The sequence below is a fragment of the Podarcis erhardii genome (genome assembly GCF_964252035.2).
Source record: "Podarcis erhardii genome assembly, chromosome: 14".
NCBI classification, from domain to species: Eukaryota; Metazoa; Chordata; class Lepidosauria; order Squamata; family Lacertidae; genus Podarcis; species Podarcis erhardii.
The window spans coordinates 17,635,289-17,653,409 of NC_138503.1; the positions used below are offsets into that span (position 1 = coordinate 17,635,289).

At 44.4% G+C, this 18,121-nt stretch overlaps 1 protein-coding gene across 4 annotated transcripts in view; it reads right to left on the bottom strand.

Annotated features, from left to right (window-relative positions):
- The window catches only part of ARNT2 (aryl hydrocarbon receptor nuclear translocator 2), a 155,010-nt gene that overhangs the window by 6,463 nt on the left and 130,426 nt on the right, over positions 1 to 18,121 (bottom strand). For all 4 annotated transcript variants that reach the window (XM_081838933.1, XM_081838932.1, XM_081838934.1 and 1 more), the window contains exons 13-17: positions 15,653 to 15,725; positions 14,447 to 14,570; positions 6,547 to 6,646; positions 1,980 to 2,118; positions 403 to 568 (exon numbers count right to left, since the gene is read on the bottom strand). In XM_081838933.1, the coding sequence (XP_081695059.1) occupies positions 403 to 568; positions 1,980 to 2,118; positions 6,547 to 6,646; positions 14,447 to 14,570; positions 15,653 to 15,725 (602 nt within the window). The remainder of the gene's footprint in view (positions 1 to 402; positions 569 to 1,979; positions 2,119 to 6,546; positions 6,647 to 14,446; positions 14,571 to 15,652; positions 15,726 to 18,121) is intronic.

The window sequence follows — 18,121 nt, forward strand, 5'->3', positions numbered from 1 at the left end:
GGGAAATGTGGTTTTTAAGAGTTCTGGGAATTGTAGCTCTGCGAGGGGGTAGACTATGGTTTCCAGGATTCATTTGAGGAGGGGAAAGGGAAATCACGACTGTTACAGTGGTAGAAATGTGCTTTGAAAGTGAAGATACTGTCTAGCCTCTTTAACTGGCCATTCTGCTTGCTGGGCCCCCAGATCACATGAATTGTGACAGCTGCACATCATAGCTGCACTCAGGTCTTGCTTGTGGGCTTACCCTTGGAACATCTGGTTGGCCACTGTGAGAACAGGATGCTGGACTAGGTGGGCCATGGACATGGGCCTGATCCACATATGTTCGTAGTAAGTCAAAGAGACCTCATTGTACCTCGTGGCGCTTTTGTTTTAGGCGAGGCAGCCAGGCTCGATACCTACCAAATCCTGCTGTCCTGTTAGCTAGGCTGGAGTAGGCATTCCCGCTCGGAGAGGAGGTAGCAGGACTGGACAGGGGGCTGTACGACGCTGGGTCAGCAGAGTAAGTGTGACTGGTTCCAATTGCAAAGGGAGAAGACTGAGCCTTGCCAGACTGCGAAGGAATTTGCTGAATGGGAGAGTGAAAGACAACAACATCAAGGGGTTATCATCCTTCCTGTGGCATTTGACCCAAGAACAAAGTGGCGCAACAGACTTCAATCTCTATTTGCAAAACAAGCATCTTTACAGAGCTAGTTAGGTGGGTTGCTGTGCTCCAGCAACGTGGGTTCTGGGCTGTTTAAGTTCAAGAAACCCAAAGCATAGCTCTGTGCTACAAACTCTTCCCAGGCCAATGGTGGGGAACCCCTCTCTGTCCGAAGTTCCACATTTCCCTCCTGGGTGGGAATTGGGGGGGGGGTCCACATGCCAGACCAGAGGCAAAAGTGGGTGCAGCAATGAATGTAAATGTTACCTTTGTACAGCACACACACAAACACACTCCATCCAGGGAAGGAAGAGGCATTATCAGAATTCAAGGACACATTCAGCCAGGCTTTTTTAAAAGTTTGCCAAATTGCTTTTATTGCTTTTCCAAATTTTACCTAAAAAGCTAAAGGTACCCTGACTGTTAGGTCCCATCACGGACGACTCTGGGGTTGTGCAATCATCTCGCTCTATAGGCCGAGGGAGCTGGCGTTTTTCTGCAGACAGCTTCCGGGTCATGTGGCCAGCATGACTAAGCCACTTCTGGCGAACCAGAGCAGCATACGGAAACACTGTTTAGCTTCCCACCGGAGCAGTACCTATTTAACTACTTGCACTTGATGTGTTTTTGAACTGCTAGGTGGGCAAGAGCTGGGACCGAACGGGAGCTCACCCCGTTGCAGGGATTCGAACTGCCGACCTTCCAATCGGCAAGCCCTAGGCTCTGTGGTTTAGAGCACAGCGCCACCCGCGTCTCTAATTTTTACCTAATCAGCCACAAATTAAAATAAATTTAATCCTTTTTTTTGGTTTCAAAAAATGGTTTCCTACACTCTCTTCTTGATGCATCCAAAGTTTCCTCTTGTTGCTGATTTATTTTCCTAGTTGCTTCTAATACACATTCCGTTAAACTCACCTATCCTTAACCATCAGCTATTCACTTGCGAATTCCTGCATGTACAATACTTTAACAATTGCAGTAACTACAAGTGAGGTTACTCCGCAAATGATCAAATCCACAATAAATCAGTAATTAACACATCCAACCAGGCTAAAGCATTCCGTGTACAAACAGGGCCAGTGAGAGAAGGGGCTTGGGATTTGTTTCAAGGACCAGATCAAGAGACTTTGAGGACTGCCTCTGGTCTCTGCGCCTGAGATTCCCTACTCCTCTCCTAGGTTAGCTAGTGCTGGCTCAAGGCTTTGCGAGCGTCTTTAGGTGATATGTATTCAGGAAGGTCCCCTCTCAGAGGAAGACTCCCGTCTCTACTGCCTTCTCTCTTTAGGCCCAGGAAGTGAAACCTTTTCTATAACTTTTTCTATAACTCTCCTACCTGTCCTGGAAATGGAGGGCGACTTCCCGTCCAGGCAACTTGACTCTGATTTAGTTGGCGTGAGATCTGGGACAGGTTCTGACCAGCTGATGATGACGACTGGATGTCATTGACGCCGGGCACGTGGACCACAGACGAGCTTCAAAGGGAGAGAACAGGAATGAGTTTGACGTTATAAGGATGCTCACTGCATCCAATGTTACTCATGGAATAGACCTAACAAAATCAACAAATACCTTAGGTCCATTAATTTAATGGCTCTGAGGAAAACGTTGTTGAATGCAAACTACTGTTTACAAGAACACCTGTAATTACAGTTTGCAAACCTCCCAATCAACCAGTAAACCACTTAAACAAATCACGTTTTGGGATACATGGACTACAACTCAAATGCAAAAAATGCAGACTATTACTTTTGCTGCATTGAACATCCCAGAATAACCCTTTGATCTTAAGTAAACTTCTTCCGAGGACTAATAGCAATATTTTAAAAGTATACAGGGTTTTTTTAATTGCCTGGTATTCTATATCAACCAACAATGAAGATATATAGAAAGCTGAAGAGGGACCCTGATAAGGAATTAACAAGAATGTAAGTACAGTGGTACCTCTGGTTGCAAACGGGATCCGTTCCAGAGCTCCGGTCGCATCCTGAGGAATTCGCAACTGGAGGTGCTGCTTCTGCGCATGGCGCGGTTTAATGCTTCTGTGCATGGCAAAACCCGGAAAAATACTTCTGGGTTTGCCATGTACGTATCCCAAAGGATACGTAACTGGAGGTGAACGCAAGTAGAGGTACCACTGTAGCTTATTTGCACACAGATACTTTCAGAGTGTGCAAGAGGAAGGAATACCTGCCTTCAGAGATGCCCACTGCTCATTCTTTCTGCAGAAGTCACTAACCTGGATGTGCCTACCGGAAGGAAGTATTAAACCTGGAACAATTACTCATGCAGAGATGCAACAGGCAAGTTCATCTGAGGATGAACCAATTCAGCAACGTTTCTGAACATTCTAGTCATATTTGATGAAGAATTGCAGCAGAATCCCCCCCCCCCGAGGTTGGTTAAGGGGAGGCATGGCCAGGAGCAGTGAAACACACAAAAACGCAACAGGCACATATTTTGGGCTTGCAAAACACTCTTAATTATTTAATTTATTTCTCATGGTATGCTAGCACTGCACTCACGGCACACACAAATGTACCCTGGCAGCAATTTTGGGCAATTGCTCCAGTAACAGAGCCAGAAAGTGCCAACTGAGGGACTCAAATCTTGGCAGCATAAAGGAGAAGATGAAAACAACTCTCCCCCCAGCCTTTTGCAGGTGTTTTTAAACTCCAAGAGATCCTCCTCAGCCTACATGAGCACACACAATGGGCAACAGTCTTCTTAAGCAGAGCCCTGCAACCTCCATTCCTTCGTTTTACATGGATGAGTCCAGATATAACCGAAGGCTGAATGCAATTAATATATTTGCTATGGGTGATATTGCCTCCTCCTGCATTGGTTTCAAAAAGGATGCTATTCATAATTGCAGAATGCCCCCAAAGTATACTTTTCCTACAAAAGAGATACGAAACTATTGTTTCCCGAGTTTTGTTTTTTGCAAAAAACAAACACAAAAGTGCTATGCAGCAGCATAAAGGATATCTCCTTCCCCACTTCTCACTTCATGATATATTTTCCATTTCCACTTTCTTCTCTGCAGAAAACAAAAATAGCAACACACAGCATTTGTTTAACAAAGGCCAAGGGTTCAGAGTGCTTTGCAGGCATTCTCTCAGTCGTACTTAAAACCTTTCTAGAGGGGCCATAGCTCAGTGGTAGAGAGCACACTTCATATGGATCCAATCCCTGGCTCCTCTAGGTAGGGCTGGGAACGGCTCCTGCCTGAAAACTAAACATGTGGTCTGTTGCTGAGATATGGACCCTCATTGGTGGGCAGTCAGATGATGCGGCAAAGTCATGTGCCCCAGGGCCCATGTGTAACATTTTAAGGGTCATGGGAGGCAGGCAAGACCCACCCAACATGTTTCTCTGGACCACGTCCACACGCCAAGTAAATCAGATCACTGTAACAAAACAGTGACAAGACCCAGACCACAGGTCTCACAGTGGCCAACCAGATGTCTGCTGGAAAGCAGGACCTGAGCACAAGAGGACTTTCTCCTCTTCTGTGGTTTCCAGAAACCGGTATTCAAAAGCATACAGCCTTAAGACTGTGAAATCACAGAGTTAGAAGGGGCCACGGGGATCCTCTAGTTCATCCCTCTGCAACGCAGGAATCTTTTGCCCAAAGTGGGGCTCAAACCCACGACCCTAAGATAAAAGAGTTTCAGGCTGTACCAACTGAGCTATCCCAAGTTGAGGGGTTGTAGAGTATTAATATCCAAGCAAACGCAGAAGTAAGCCCTGCTCAGTTCAATGGGGCTTACTCCCAAGTAGATGTGTGCAGGATTGCGAACTTAGGAAGCCTCACCATTACAGACTTTGAGTCTTTAAGATCAAAGAACCTGGGAAAAATAAAATACATAACTACTTTGTACTGCATGATCGCTGTCTTGTTATGACTTCTATGACATGATGTACCTTTCTGGAATTTCCCTGAATGGAGAATTGAATCTCGTTCAAAATATACTAGCTGTGCAGTTATGTTATGTAATAAATTATGTACTGTAATAAATTTGCCCTGTACAGATTACTAACACTACAGAAAAGGGAGATCAGAGATCTTCTGTGCTGTGTCTGTTTTCATGATTATGTCACATTCAAAAGCAAATAAATACTTCTTGACTATACCGGCCTCACTTTTATGTTGCAGGAGACACCCAACAGAATAGCATAGAAATCTACACACAACCTTCAAAGAAAACAGTTCAGGAATCCCAAACCTCAGAACAGCCATGGGAAATTAGTTGCACTGTAATGTAGTCCTAGCTTCACATATCAGATTTAATTAAAGCATATTTTAATATCGGCAATATCCTCTAGGGCTACTTACTGATTGCTTTTTCATTCAGGCAATAAACATCAAGGAAGGTTTTTTTCTTTCCAAGAAAAGCGTTTCCTTCCCAAGAACAACACTATCAATTATATGCTCAAAACAAACCACACCACACTCGTTTCTACAAAAACATAGCTGGCATTGGATTTCTAATTCCCTCTCCTGGGCACCTAACTGGCGAATGGTGTGCTCTCTCACCCTCTCTCCTTTCTTGTTCATTGTTCAGTGGCACTGAAATTTAGGGTCACTACACAATTCAATGAAATCCTACTTGAATAGCTGCATGAGTTACAGCTGTTTAATGTGCATTTAGACGATGCACATCTGTGTATAAGAACAGGCATCCCTTTTTTGGAAGAGGCATTTTATCTGAATGAGAGAGAGAAGGGGGTTGCCTCTTCTAAGATGGTGTCTGCCTTCTGCAGTTTTCAAAACCGCAGTTCCCAACATGGGACACACGCCTCACAGGGGGGCAATTTGATTTTTAAGAGGGGCAATTCCAGAATGAGTTAGACCAAGTTAATGGCCTTTTAGGCTTCCTCCATGTGAATAGGAGTTCACTTTTAGAATAATAAGAATTATATGTCATGTGGGGGGGGGGGGGCGGCAATCAGGATTTTAGAGATGCTTAGGTGGGGCATGGCCAAAAAAAGGTTGGGAACCACTGTTTTAAAACTAGTTGTATAAAAATTATATCTCTCTCTCTCTCTCTCTCTCTCACACACACACACACACGAAAGAAATATAATCATTTTGAATATTATTCTGTGTTCTTTTTAATGTTTTTATATTGCTGAACGATGCAATATATGAATATTTTTCTAAATAAAAAAGGGCACTTTTTTAATCAGGCAAAAAGTTTTTAATCAATTAATCTAAATAATAAATCTATTAAGCTGCATCAGACTTTACCTTGTATTTGAACCCCGCCCCCCGGCTGTTGCTACTATTATAATGCCCCTCTTTTGGTTTGCTTCCGTTTCCATCTTGCTCCTCCTCCTCCTCTGCAGTCCTTTTCACTTCTTCGCATTTTGTCTTAATTCCTCCCCCCCCCCCTTCTGCATTCTACTGGCTGTCTTTTCTTTACTGTATCCAGGTGAGATTTATACTTTTGCGCCCTGAGCCAAGTTTATTAGTCGCTCTCTAAAAAGGCATTTCCCAAATTTTTATTTTTAATTTTTATTCCAAACTCAACCTATATGTTATTTCAGCAAAGACCCTCAAGAAATGGCAAAAAATGATTGTCAGCTATATACATCAGGGCAAGAGACCTAGACTGAGACTAACTGTATTGTATCAACATTCCCAGAAGGTGAGCACAAGTCAACTACATTTGCAAAAACACCATGATGCGGCCCATATACAAAATTTCAGATCCTGAAAAATCCTATTAGTGGATGATTCCAGGGCAAAGTGATTTCTGGAAAGTGGACACAGGGATTCTTTCCTATAGGGAGAATTAAGCCATGATGCTGTTAAGAATCAAGGACTGTCGTCATCTATGAATCTTACACAATTGCGTTTCCTTTCTTGTGATTCATTCCGCTGTCTTGTACAATACCTGAATGACTTTCCAGAATGTCCCGGCTGGAAAGGGCTCCCTTGAGAGTAGATCTGCTGGTTACCGGCTGTGGATGCTGAAGGCATCATCTTTTTATCTGCTGCAAGAAGAAGCACAGAAAAAGCCATTTCAGGATAATGGGATGGGAACGCATAGGAAATGCACATTGCGCGGCAATGGGAAAATGGTTTAACAGTCTATTGTAGCAAAACAACAACAACTACAAAACACACACAACCAAAACCAAAAGTTGGTAGGGCTCCCTTTCAACAATACCATCACAGTGGTACCTCGGGTTAAGAACTTAATTCATTCTGGAGGTCCGTTCTTAACCTGAAACTGTTCTTAACGTGAAGCACCACTTTAGCTAATGGGGCCTCCTGTTGCTGCTGCGCCACGGAGCACGATTTCTGTTCTCATCCTGAAGCAAAGTTCTTAACCCGAGGTACTATTTCTGGGTTAGCGGAGTCTGCAACCTGAAGCGTATGACAACTTGCTTCAGGCCTGATGAGATAATCTTTGCCCTACAGTTATACTAGCGGGGCTGCTCCCAAGGTCACAGTTATGCCAATGCACACTTTTTCAGGCTAGTAATGTTCGTGGCCTTATGTGCAAGGCTGATACAGTCAGGTCAATTTTTTAACCACATTCCTTTAAGAATAACCCACCAGGAAGCTCTGCACATCCCATCAAAACTTTGTGTGTGTGTGTAGGGAGGGGCTGTGACCAGCCAGGGGAGGAGCTGAAGAAGAGATGCTGGAGGTAGAAGGGGAGGTCTTGTCACTGTGAGTCCAGGGCTGCCTTTGTAGGTGGCAACAGCTGCACCTATCCTGAAGGAACAGGCAGCTGCACACTCAGCAGGCTCATAGGGTGAGAGTCTCATGCGTGAGCACACCCTGTCTTATCTTTTAAAGCTTGGCGGGAGGTGCATGGCAGTTGTTGGGACATCTCTGTAGCTCCTGTTTGGGTCTTGCCTTTGTCATATCTCTTCCCTTCCTCACAGATCCTGAACTCTTGGCTCCTGGACCTTGTGCTTTCTACTGAGCCTGAACTGCTATTAGCCTGCATAAAGACTGTTGGCCTTGTGTTGCGAGGCAGTAGTCTGACAGTAAGACAGTTGTATCATCCTAAAAAAAAGGTGCGGTGGGGGCAGGAGGTGGGAGTACCGCTGCAAGAGATGGGGATTTGGAGTGTAGCAGCACACACTCAATTATCCACTATCCCTGTCTGCTGCTTCTCTGCTTTGGGGAGATGCTATAGTTTGGTAGTAGATCACATGCTTCTCATGCAAAAGGCTCCAGGTTTAATTCTTAGCATTAAACCTGGATCAGGTAGCCAGTGATGGAGAATACCTCTCTCTGACTAAGACCCTGGGGTGTCACTGCCAGTCGGAATCGATAATCCTAGTGTAGACAGATGTACCCCTATGTCTGACCTGGAAAGAGCTTCCTCTGTTCATTTTGGACCTTGAACGGGGAAGTAGAAACAGTGCCCTCTCCAGGTGCATCATCACAATACAAAACAAACAGTACGTACAATTTGGCACCTTTAACAGTGCTCAAAATCTAACATCTACAGCAGCTGCTTTGTGGCACAGTGAGTGAGCACGTTCCTTATATGCATAGGGTTCTGGATTCTATCCATAAATTGCAACACCCTAGAGGTCCCGGGCACTAAGGAAGTTAGATTAGCCTCAACCAGAGCCAGGGCTTTTTCAACACTGGCTCCGGCCTGATGGAACGCTCTGTCTCATGTGACCAGGGCCCTGCAGGATCTGATTTCTTTCCGCAGGGCCTGTAAGACAGAGCTGTTCCACCTGGCCTTTGGCTTGGAGTCAATTTGATTCCCTCCCCCTCTTTCTTTTTCCTTTCTCCTCCTGTGATGAGGCTGCATTTTAATGTTTTAATGTTGTATTTTAATATTGTTTTTAAGTTGTTCAACTTGTTTTTATTATTGCTTGTTAGCTGCCCTGAGCCTGGCCTTGGCTGGGGAGGGCGGGGTACAAAAAAATATATTATTATTATTATTATCCCTGACACCGCCAGTTTAGAAGGATGAGGCACATAGGAAGTGATGGGAAAGACAGCTCTCTGCTGGAGGAGATTCTGGCAAGCTGCTGTCAGTCAGAAAAGAGAGGGTTGGACTAGACAGAAAAAGCTTGAAGGGCCGTAGCAGAGTGGTAGAACTTGTGTTTTGCCAGCAGGTTAAATCCCTGGCATCTCCAGGCAGGGCTGGGAGAGAACCCTGTCTAAAAGCTGCTGTCAGCCAGTGTAAGTAATACTGAGATAGATGGATCAATGGTCTGACTTGGTACAAGACAGCTCCCGCTGTTCTTAAATAATCGGACCTGATATAAGCCTGTGTTGCTTTGTTCACAAGCCGCAAGCTATTCTCCACGCCCACAAGGTTCAAAATGTGAGTTTCTGTGCAGGAGTTGTGGCACGGGCACTGCAGAGCCAGCAGCTGAAGCATGTGAGGTGAGGGCTGTATGCTAAAACAGCCATTTGCCTGGCTCCTGGAAGTGAGTCAGAGGCAGTTAAAGACTTAGTTGCTGACCAGGGATGGATCTAGTTCAGTTCAGTTCAAGCTTATTTGTCTTCCTGGCCCTTGGCCATTAACAAATCTCGGGAATCTAAAACGCACTGCAAACAACAACTGCAACGTTACATAGAGCCGCAAATTGACCTGAAGACATTGCACAACAATTAAAAAGCATTTCCTCGGAGCTTGATCTCAGATATTTGGAGACAAGTCGGTGGGCAGCTGGTAGGATTTAGCAGCTGTCAAAGCAAAACTGGTGACACTAGAGCACCGTGTGGAGGTCAAGGTGTCAGGGCTTCAGTTCTTCACCCCTGGGTCCCCAGATGTTGTTGGACTGCAACTCCCATCATAACCAGCTAGTTTAGTTAATGGTAGGAATGATGGGAGTTGTGGTCCAACGACATCTGGGGAGCCAAGTTTGAAGAGCAGTAGGTTAGAGACTACGGAGACCCAGTCTCAGTTATTCTCCCTCAGGCTAAGCTACCTCACAGGGTTGTTGTGTAGATAAAATGGGAAGAGAGAATTCATTGTATCACCTTGAACTTCTTGGAGGAAAGATAAGGGGGAAAGCTTAATAACTACATACAATGATTTTTTAACATGACCCCTTTGTTTCTCAATGTCAGCTTTTGTCCATTAGACTCACATACATGCCAAAGCTCCACAAAATGCTAAACAACTTCTGTTTTAGATTCCCTAAAATTGGACATGGACATGCAGTAACATTTGTCGTCATTACTGCAGAAAGGAAATCCCCCGCAAATGATTGATAAAAACAAACAACTTCTGTTTTAGATTCCCTAAAACTGGACATGAACACGTAGTAATATATATCGTCATTACTACAGAAAGGAAATCCCCCGCAAACGATTGTATGAAAAACAAAGGGATGTTTTGTGTTTGATCCAGAAACTACTCCGAGGTGCATGAAATGAAATTTAAGTTGGGTAAAATCTCTTCTTAATGAAAATTTTGACAACTGCAGCATATAAGGTTCTCAAGTTCACATAATAAGAATAATATTTGTTGGTTGTTTTTCTCACAGAGTGACCCAACACAACTTACATAAAAACCAGTTCAGAACATCCAATAAAAATCTAAAAACACAGCTAGACAGATAAAACTCCTCAGGGCTTACAGATTCCACCCCAAACAACAACAACAACAAAAAGCCACAATGCTACCCCTTAAACTAAGGGTTAAAAGCCTGGGTAAAGAGTAAAGCCTTTGCCAGGCACGTAAAAATAAAGATATTGCCAGGTGTGCCTTCTTAGGGAAAACATTCCACAAGCAGGTGGGGGTCACCACCGAAAAGGCCTGCTCACCTGTTGCCACCATCCTTTGGAAGGGGCACACAGAGAAGGGCTTCAGATGATGACAGCAGGTTCGCCGAAATTACTTTAGGGGACAAAAGTGGATGGAATGGACACACTGTGGACCCTCAATTTTACATTCTCTTTTTGAAGCGGCATCATTCTCTCTCTCTCGGGCTGATATTCAGTGGTTGTAAGAGCTGCCGCTTAGGGTCTCAAAATGACACTACCTACACCTAAGAGGGAGGGACACGGGTGGCGCTGTGGGTTAAACCACAGAGCCTAGGACTTGCCAATCAGAAGGTCGGTGGTTCGAATCCCTGTGACGGGGTGAGCTCCCGTTGCTCGGTCCCTGCTCCTGCCAACCTAGCAGTTCGAAAGTACATCAAAGTGCAAGTAGATAAATAGGTATCGTTCCAGCGGGAAGGTAAACGGCGTTTCTGTGCACTGCTCTGGTTCGCCAGAAGCGGCTTAGTAATGCTGGCCACATGACCCGGAAGCTGTACGACGGCTCCCTCAGCCAATAAAGCGAGATGAGCGCCGCAACCCCAGAGTCATCCGTGACTGGACCTAATGGTCAGGGGTCCCTTTACCTTTACACCCAAGAGGGAGGCACCAGCAGGTTCAGGGAAACCCCAAGTAGTTTGTAGAAGAAGAACAACAAAAATTAGGGGAGGGGGAACACCTTAATGGGAAAAACTCAGACATCCCAGTAGGAAGTAAGCTAGGTCAGTGGCAGAGCACCTGTCTTGTCTGCAGAGAAGGTCCCAGGTCCAGGTAGGGCTGGGGATGCTGCCAGCCAGTGTAAGGAACTCTGAGCCAGATGGACCAAGTGATCTGACTCAATGTAACATGTTCTATGGCCATCCAATTGTTTGTCATATGGAAAGGCAACAAGAGCTCAGTGGTACAGCATCTGCTCTGTATGTTAAAGCTCCAGGTAGGGCTTTGCCTGAAACCCTGGAGAGCCACTGCAGGTCAGTGCAGACAATACTGGGCTGGATGGGCCAATGGCCTGATTTGTTAGAAAGCACCTTCCTCTGTTCTAGTGGCAACGGAAGGTTGACTGGGGATGGGGAGGCAGAAACAGGGTTTTTTTGGGGGGAGGGAGATGGAGTGGCTGGAATCCAGAACAGAAATACTCTGCACTGTAACATCTGCTTGTAGGTCCCACTTGCTAGGCCAAGCTGTGCGCCTACGGAAAGCCATCTAGTGGATTTCCCCCAGAAAATCTGATTTCTGGTATTCGGCTGTGTGTTTCCACAGAGGCAGGGGGTAGAAGGAGAGTTCCTTATTTTCGAATTTGGACTCTCAGCAAGTGCAGAACTTCTGACCTCAGCCCATGTCCTCGACAGTTTTATATATATAATCTGTCTCGTAAGACATGCTGCTTATAAACATATGGCTCTTTCTTCCTGCTAAGATACGTGCTTGACGGCTGCAGAGCAAACGTCCCCACCAAGATTGGCCCCTCTGCATGAGCTTGGATTATTTGCACAAAACCAGTCCAAAATCAACACAATGCTAAATCCTAGAAGTAACGTGCAGGTTTGACTGTATATTTTTGATCACACCTAAGTGAAAAATGCGACTTTTTATCATTTAAGGAAAAAAGGACACGGAATTATAAATGGTGCCTAATCTAGAGAAAGCCATAGGTGGAACTTATTAAACGCACACACACACAAATGAAAACATCTCTCGTGCCGTTCATCTAAGTCTTGTAGTCAACCTCCACCCCTTGCATATTTGCTTTAATTAGTTCCTTCCTGGTATGCAAAACTCATACAAACAGCAAACTATAGTTTGCACTTGCCCTGTAAACTAGGATCAAATCCCAGTTTTGCAATCCTGTTTGCGGGAAAATGTAAATAGCTCAGTGGCTCTTCAGGGTTTCAGAGAGGAATCTTTTTCTGCCCAGCTCAAGATACCAGAGACGGAACCTTTTGTATACAAAGCATGCACTAGGCCAGTGAGCTGTGCACTTTCTCTAAAAACAGGAAGCTGCCTTATACAACCATACACTGGTTTTAGAACAGCTTAGTTCTCGAACGTTTTGGCTCCCGAATGCCGCAAACCCAGAAGTGAGTGTTCCAGTATGCGAACTAATTTTGGAAGCCAAACGTCCGACGGGGCTTCCGATTGGCTGCAGGAGCTTTGGTTTCCAAACTTTTTGGAAGTCGAATGGACTTCCGGAACGGATTCCGTACGACTTCTGAGGTTCAACTGTATTGTTGTTTTCCTCCATTCAATCTAGCCCAGCACTGACTACAGTGGTACCTCGGGTTACATACGCCTCAGGTTACATACGCTTCAGGTATGTACATACGCTCCAGAAATAGTACCTTGGGTTAAGAACTTTGCTTCAGGATGAGAACAGAAATCACGTAGGCCAAAATCATCTGGAGGGCTGAGGTTGAGGAAGCCTGGGTCAGACCATTGGTCCATCTAGCTCACAACTTGTCTATAATGACTGGCTATAGCTGTCCTGGCCCACTGCTACCACTCCCACGATTCTTCCAATATTTGGGAGCCTCCACGCAGCACGGGACAATTATTGCTTGGGATGACACAGGCTGATGCTGTAGGTTGGAATCTTGTTGGTTGCTAATGGACCGTTCCTACGGTGACCCAGATCGACTTTGAAAAGTCAAGGCCGGGTGAGGTAAGCAGAACAAGAAGTTCAGGGAGACCTAATGTTTTTCCTTGTTGGCAAACGGTCACTGTGTACCTAGAAAGGACCCCCTGGTAGCTATCTCCTCATTTCTCTTTAGCTGCAAACAGTGGGATGTTTCGGACTTAGCTGAGAGCTACTTGCACGATGATTAATTCAAAACAAATGTAAAAACTTCATCCTCAGCAGGGAAGGTTAGGAACAATAAAAAGGGGAAAACATCACTTCTTTAAACTGTTACTGAAAAAACACAGCACTCCTCCCGCCCAGGAAGAGACTAGGCTTGTTTATGGATGGAATAGCTACTTGCTGTACTGTTCTCCACCAGGCTTACAGGCACCGTTTGAGAAGCAAGTCCCTTGGTTTTCCCTTTTACTAAACTTAACTTTCTTTATTAATCTGCTGCATATGAGACCAGAGTTACTTACTGGGTGACTTTTGCTGAAAGCAGCACAGAATGTGGTTGTAAGAACATGGCTAAAATGATTGACGGACTGCACCTAACAGTGTATTACTCAGAGCAGACCCATTGAAATTAACGGATATGGCTAACATAGGTCCATTAAGTCCAACGAGCTTACTGTCAGCAGAACATTGTTGGATACAATCCTTTGTTACTGCCTAGGCAGGAGCCTGTGGCTCAGTTGCAGAGAATCTGCTTTGCATGCAAAAGGTCCCTGGTTAATTCCTAAGTAGGGCTTGGAGAGAACTTTGTCTGAGGCCCTGGAGAGCTGTGCTACTTGATCATGGTGCCATCAGACTCAGATTTACCCCCTTCCTATAAGGAAACGTAATTGCTTGGGGCCTGCTAACCATCCTCAGCTACTAGTCACTATAGGAACGCGGGTGGTACTGTGGTCTAAACCACCAAGCCTCTTGGGCTTGTTGATCAGAAGGTAAGCGGTTCAAATCCCCACAACGGGTTGAGCTCCCATTGCTCTGTCCCAGCTCCTGCCAACCTAGCCGTTCAAAGGCACACTAGTGCAAGTAGATAAATAGGTACCACTGTGGCGGGAAGGTAAATGGTGTTTCCATGCACTCTGGCTTCCATCAAGGTGTTCCGTTGCACCAGAAGCAGTTTAGTCATGCTGGCCACATGACCTGGAAAGCTGTCTCTGGACAAACGCCGATTCCTTCAGCCTGAATGTAAGATGAGTACCACAACCCCATAGTCACCTTTGACTGGACTGTCCAGGGCTCCTTTACCTTTAATTTTTTTACTAGCCCCCCCCCCTCCCCGTACCACCAAGGTATGCACATTGGAAGGGAGTGTTTGGTTCAGTATCTATTCAAGATACAAGTATTTTGTCAGAATAGAGGATCACAAATAGCAGCGATACCAATAACAATCTTAAGAGCAGAGTTTACTTACTGGTAGTTATGCCAGCGAACATCTCGGCAAACCTTGGATCCCTCTCTTGGGAGAAGATGGCATCAGGCTTCTCCACTGGCTTCCCACCCTCATGAACGTTAGACTGTATACTTGGAACGGGTACCTATTTGCAACAGGCAGAGAGAAGGAAGTCACACACCCCTTTATGGCTAAGCTTCCACCTTTTCAAACAGCAGTAATCTTCTAGATTCAATTGTCTTATGATTTTCTGTACTGCCACAGAGTAACTCTGGCCCATTTGAATGCTCTTCAGGACATGAACCAGGGGTCCTCTGTGTCTGGCATTCATTCCCAAACTACGGCTTATCATGTAGCAGCAAGTATTCCGGTGGACAGGGAGAAAGCTGTGGTTGATGTTGCTGCCATGTGACTGAAAACTATGCCATGGTTTGTCTTAGTGCTGCATCAGAACTTGGGGTAAATGATTTGCTTCTCCCAAACAAGCCATGAGTGGTAGAGCCAAGAACAAACCTTTTTTTACAGCTCATGGTTTGCTTAGAGTGAGACAAACCACAAGCCTGTGTTCACCTGTAATGGTTAGATAAATCATGGTTTAGCTCTAATGACTATGATTTTCTCCCTGTGCAACAACATACTTGCTTGTTCCCATTAAACTGTTAGCTTAGTATTATGGGTAGACCTCACATGGTTTGTATGGAACTGAGAGCTGGACCATAAAGAAGGCTGATTGACGAAGAATAGATGCTTTTGAATTATGGTGCTGGAGGAGACTCTTGAGAGTCCCATGGACTGCAAGAAGATCAAACCTCTCCATTCTGGAGGAAATCAGCCCTGAGTGCTCACTGGAAGGACAAATCCTGAAGCTGAGGCTCCAATACTTTAGCCACCTCATGAGAAGAGAAGACTCCCTGGAAAAGACCCTGATGTTGGGAAAGATGGAGGGCACAAGGAGAAGGGGACGACAGAGGACGAGATGGTGGGACAGTGTTCTCGAAGCTACCAGCATGAGTTTGACCAAACTGCGGGAGGCAGTGGAAGACAGGAGTGCCTGGTGTGCTCTGGTCCATGGGGTCACGAAGAGTCGGACACGACTAAGCAACAAAATGGGTAGACCAGGCCAGAATGTGCTTGTGTTGTTTAGATTTCCAATTCCTGCCTATTTTTATACACAAACAAACAAACAAACAAACAAACAGGGAGTCTACCTCGCCAGGTATGTCTCACCTGAGATAAGTCATATGAAGATAGTCCATCTCTCTGGTGCACCTCAAGCTCTGCTTGTTGTTGCTGAAGTTGCCTGGAAGCAGGAAAGAGATACTGTTGCTGCTGGTTCATTCAAGGCTGCATGACTATATTTAACAGACAGGAATATTGTCTGGCTGGCTGTGACTCGCCAGCTTAATATCCAATGTGCGCCTCCTTGCCCTATACCCTCTTGGTCCAACCTGTTCAACTTCCCCAATGATAAAGCAAGCATGGTTTTAAATTTTTCCCCAGCACAGGAGAGGAAAGATGGGTGACTGGTGGGACCAGGAAGGAACAAAGCAGGAGATGTCTGGGTATGCAGAACCATAATTAGAGACATGCAGGTGTTTGTAACCTTCTTCCCCTGTAAGGTATTCCAGCAATAAATCATTTTCCAATTTAAAGAAAAGGGCATTTGGGATGGGAGCTGCAGAAAACCTGAGCTCCTGCTTCTTTCCGGCAGGCAATTTTAGAATTTTTTGAAGTTCTCAATTGCAACCTACTAAGATTGAAGGAAATAAAGCCATTTGAATGCATGAGGGGGGCACCCTGCGGGTGATAGCCTTAATCCAATTAGGAAAACTTTGGAAGTAAATTAAAATGTGCAGTAGCAAGGCCCTCTACATCAAAGGAAACTGACACATTCAATACAGGGGAGGTGAAATGAATCAGAATGAGGAAGAGAAATATGTCAAAAATGCCTGTATAAATCTCTCGGATGCAGACATAATCTGTGTCCAGTGTCAGGTGCTTTTTAGGAAATGCCAAAAGTCAGTTTATTTGAAACCAACGAGGCTGGTGGTTCATATACCATACATTTTTCTCTCCGCATGAATTTTTCCAGTTGGCATGGGTCCGCCTTGGGTCTGTTACCCAATTAAAGAAATCTTAGTCCATTAACCACATAAGTTTGAATCGAACAACTGATTCTTTAATCAATTAGATCTGCATAGATTTCTACACTCATAAAATCAACTCTAAAGATGATGGCTTACAGTGCTCTCTCTCGCTCTATCTTTTAAAAAAGACCATCTTCAATAATATTTGTACTGCTCACAGAACACCTTGCATGTTATCTATCAGGACAGCAAATTTATGAAATTGGCTCCCTTCATATTCACCTCTTATAATACTAAAGCCCTGGTTTAGCCAATGAAGCTGAAAGGTGCATCATATCTCTTGGGGGCCCCCAAAAAAATTGAAGGAAAAAACCTGGATGTACATTTCCAAAATATGAGATAAAAAACAAATAAAATAAAACCTTCATACAACAACAGTGGCAAATGGCTCTAGATACCTATTAGATCCCTAAATTACCATATAACATATATTCAACACAAAATTTGTTGTTGACAAAGGACAGCTGGACATATAAAGTAGCTTAGGGCCTCATCAAACCTAAATCCGGCCCTGATCATATCCAGGTCAGACATAACATGGAACACGTTATGGAATCTGCTACTACAAGATGTAGCAACAGCCACCAATTTAGATGGCTGGCCTTTAAACAAGGATCTGACAATTTCATGGAGAATAAGATCATCAATGGCCATTAGCGATGATGGCTATATTGAACCACCAGGATCAATGGCGGTATGCCTCCAAACACAAGTTGCTGAGGAGCCACAGTAGTGGGGGGGGGCATCAATTTTGTGGGCTTCCCATAAGCATCTGGATAAGTCATGGTGGAAAAAAGGATACTGGACTGGATAGACTCTGCACAGTTCTTCTTATGGGTTCTTATCATATTAGGAGGACACATCTCTCATTCCACTTCGTAAAGCATAAAGCCCATTCAATATCATTGGGTCTCATATTTTGGATGGAACCAGTGCACTTGCCATGTTTTCTTCTGCCGAAAGTCAACGGAAGTTAACACAGATGGGAATGTTGGTGGGAAGGCAAAATTTTTACATGGGACTCTCCTTTGGAGCAAAACAAAGCACAAAGGGCTAAACATTAAACTCTTCGCTTCTCCAGGAAGTTCATTTTGGATGGTTGTGCCCAAAATAATCTTTATTATTATTATTTTCTTTTGCAGAGAAATAAGTGAACATTTGAACCTAATGTTTAGTTGTCTTTCCACTCGGAAACCAGATCTGGAAAGCTGATGGCTTCCAGCCGGAAGGCAGTATCAAGTAAACACAACCAACTAATGCAATCTTCAGCTCCCCCTACAGCTCTCTGTAAAAAAAATGAAAAGAAATCTATGCATTTGCTTTACTTTTTTATCTGATGGTTATGGATAGCTTTTTAAACCCTGGTTTCTATACAGATGGTCTCTTGATTTTTTGTTAGGTTTTTTTAAAAAAAAATATATAAAATCATTATTTCCTCCTTTTCTTTTTTGGGTCTGAGTGTTCTTAACAGAAAACAGCACTCACTAAAATGATTTATTATTGAAGTACATTTATATCTATCTGCCTCTATTAACAGCAAATCCCAGTC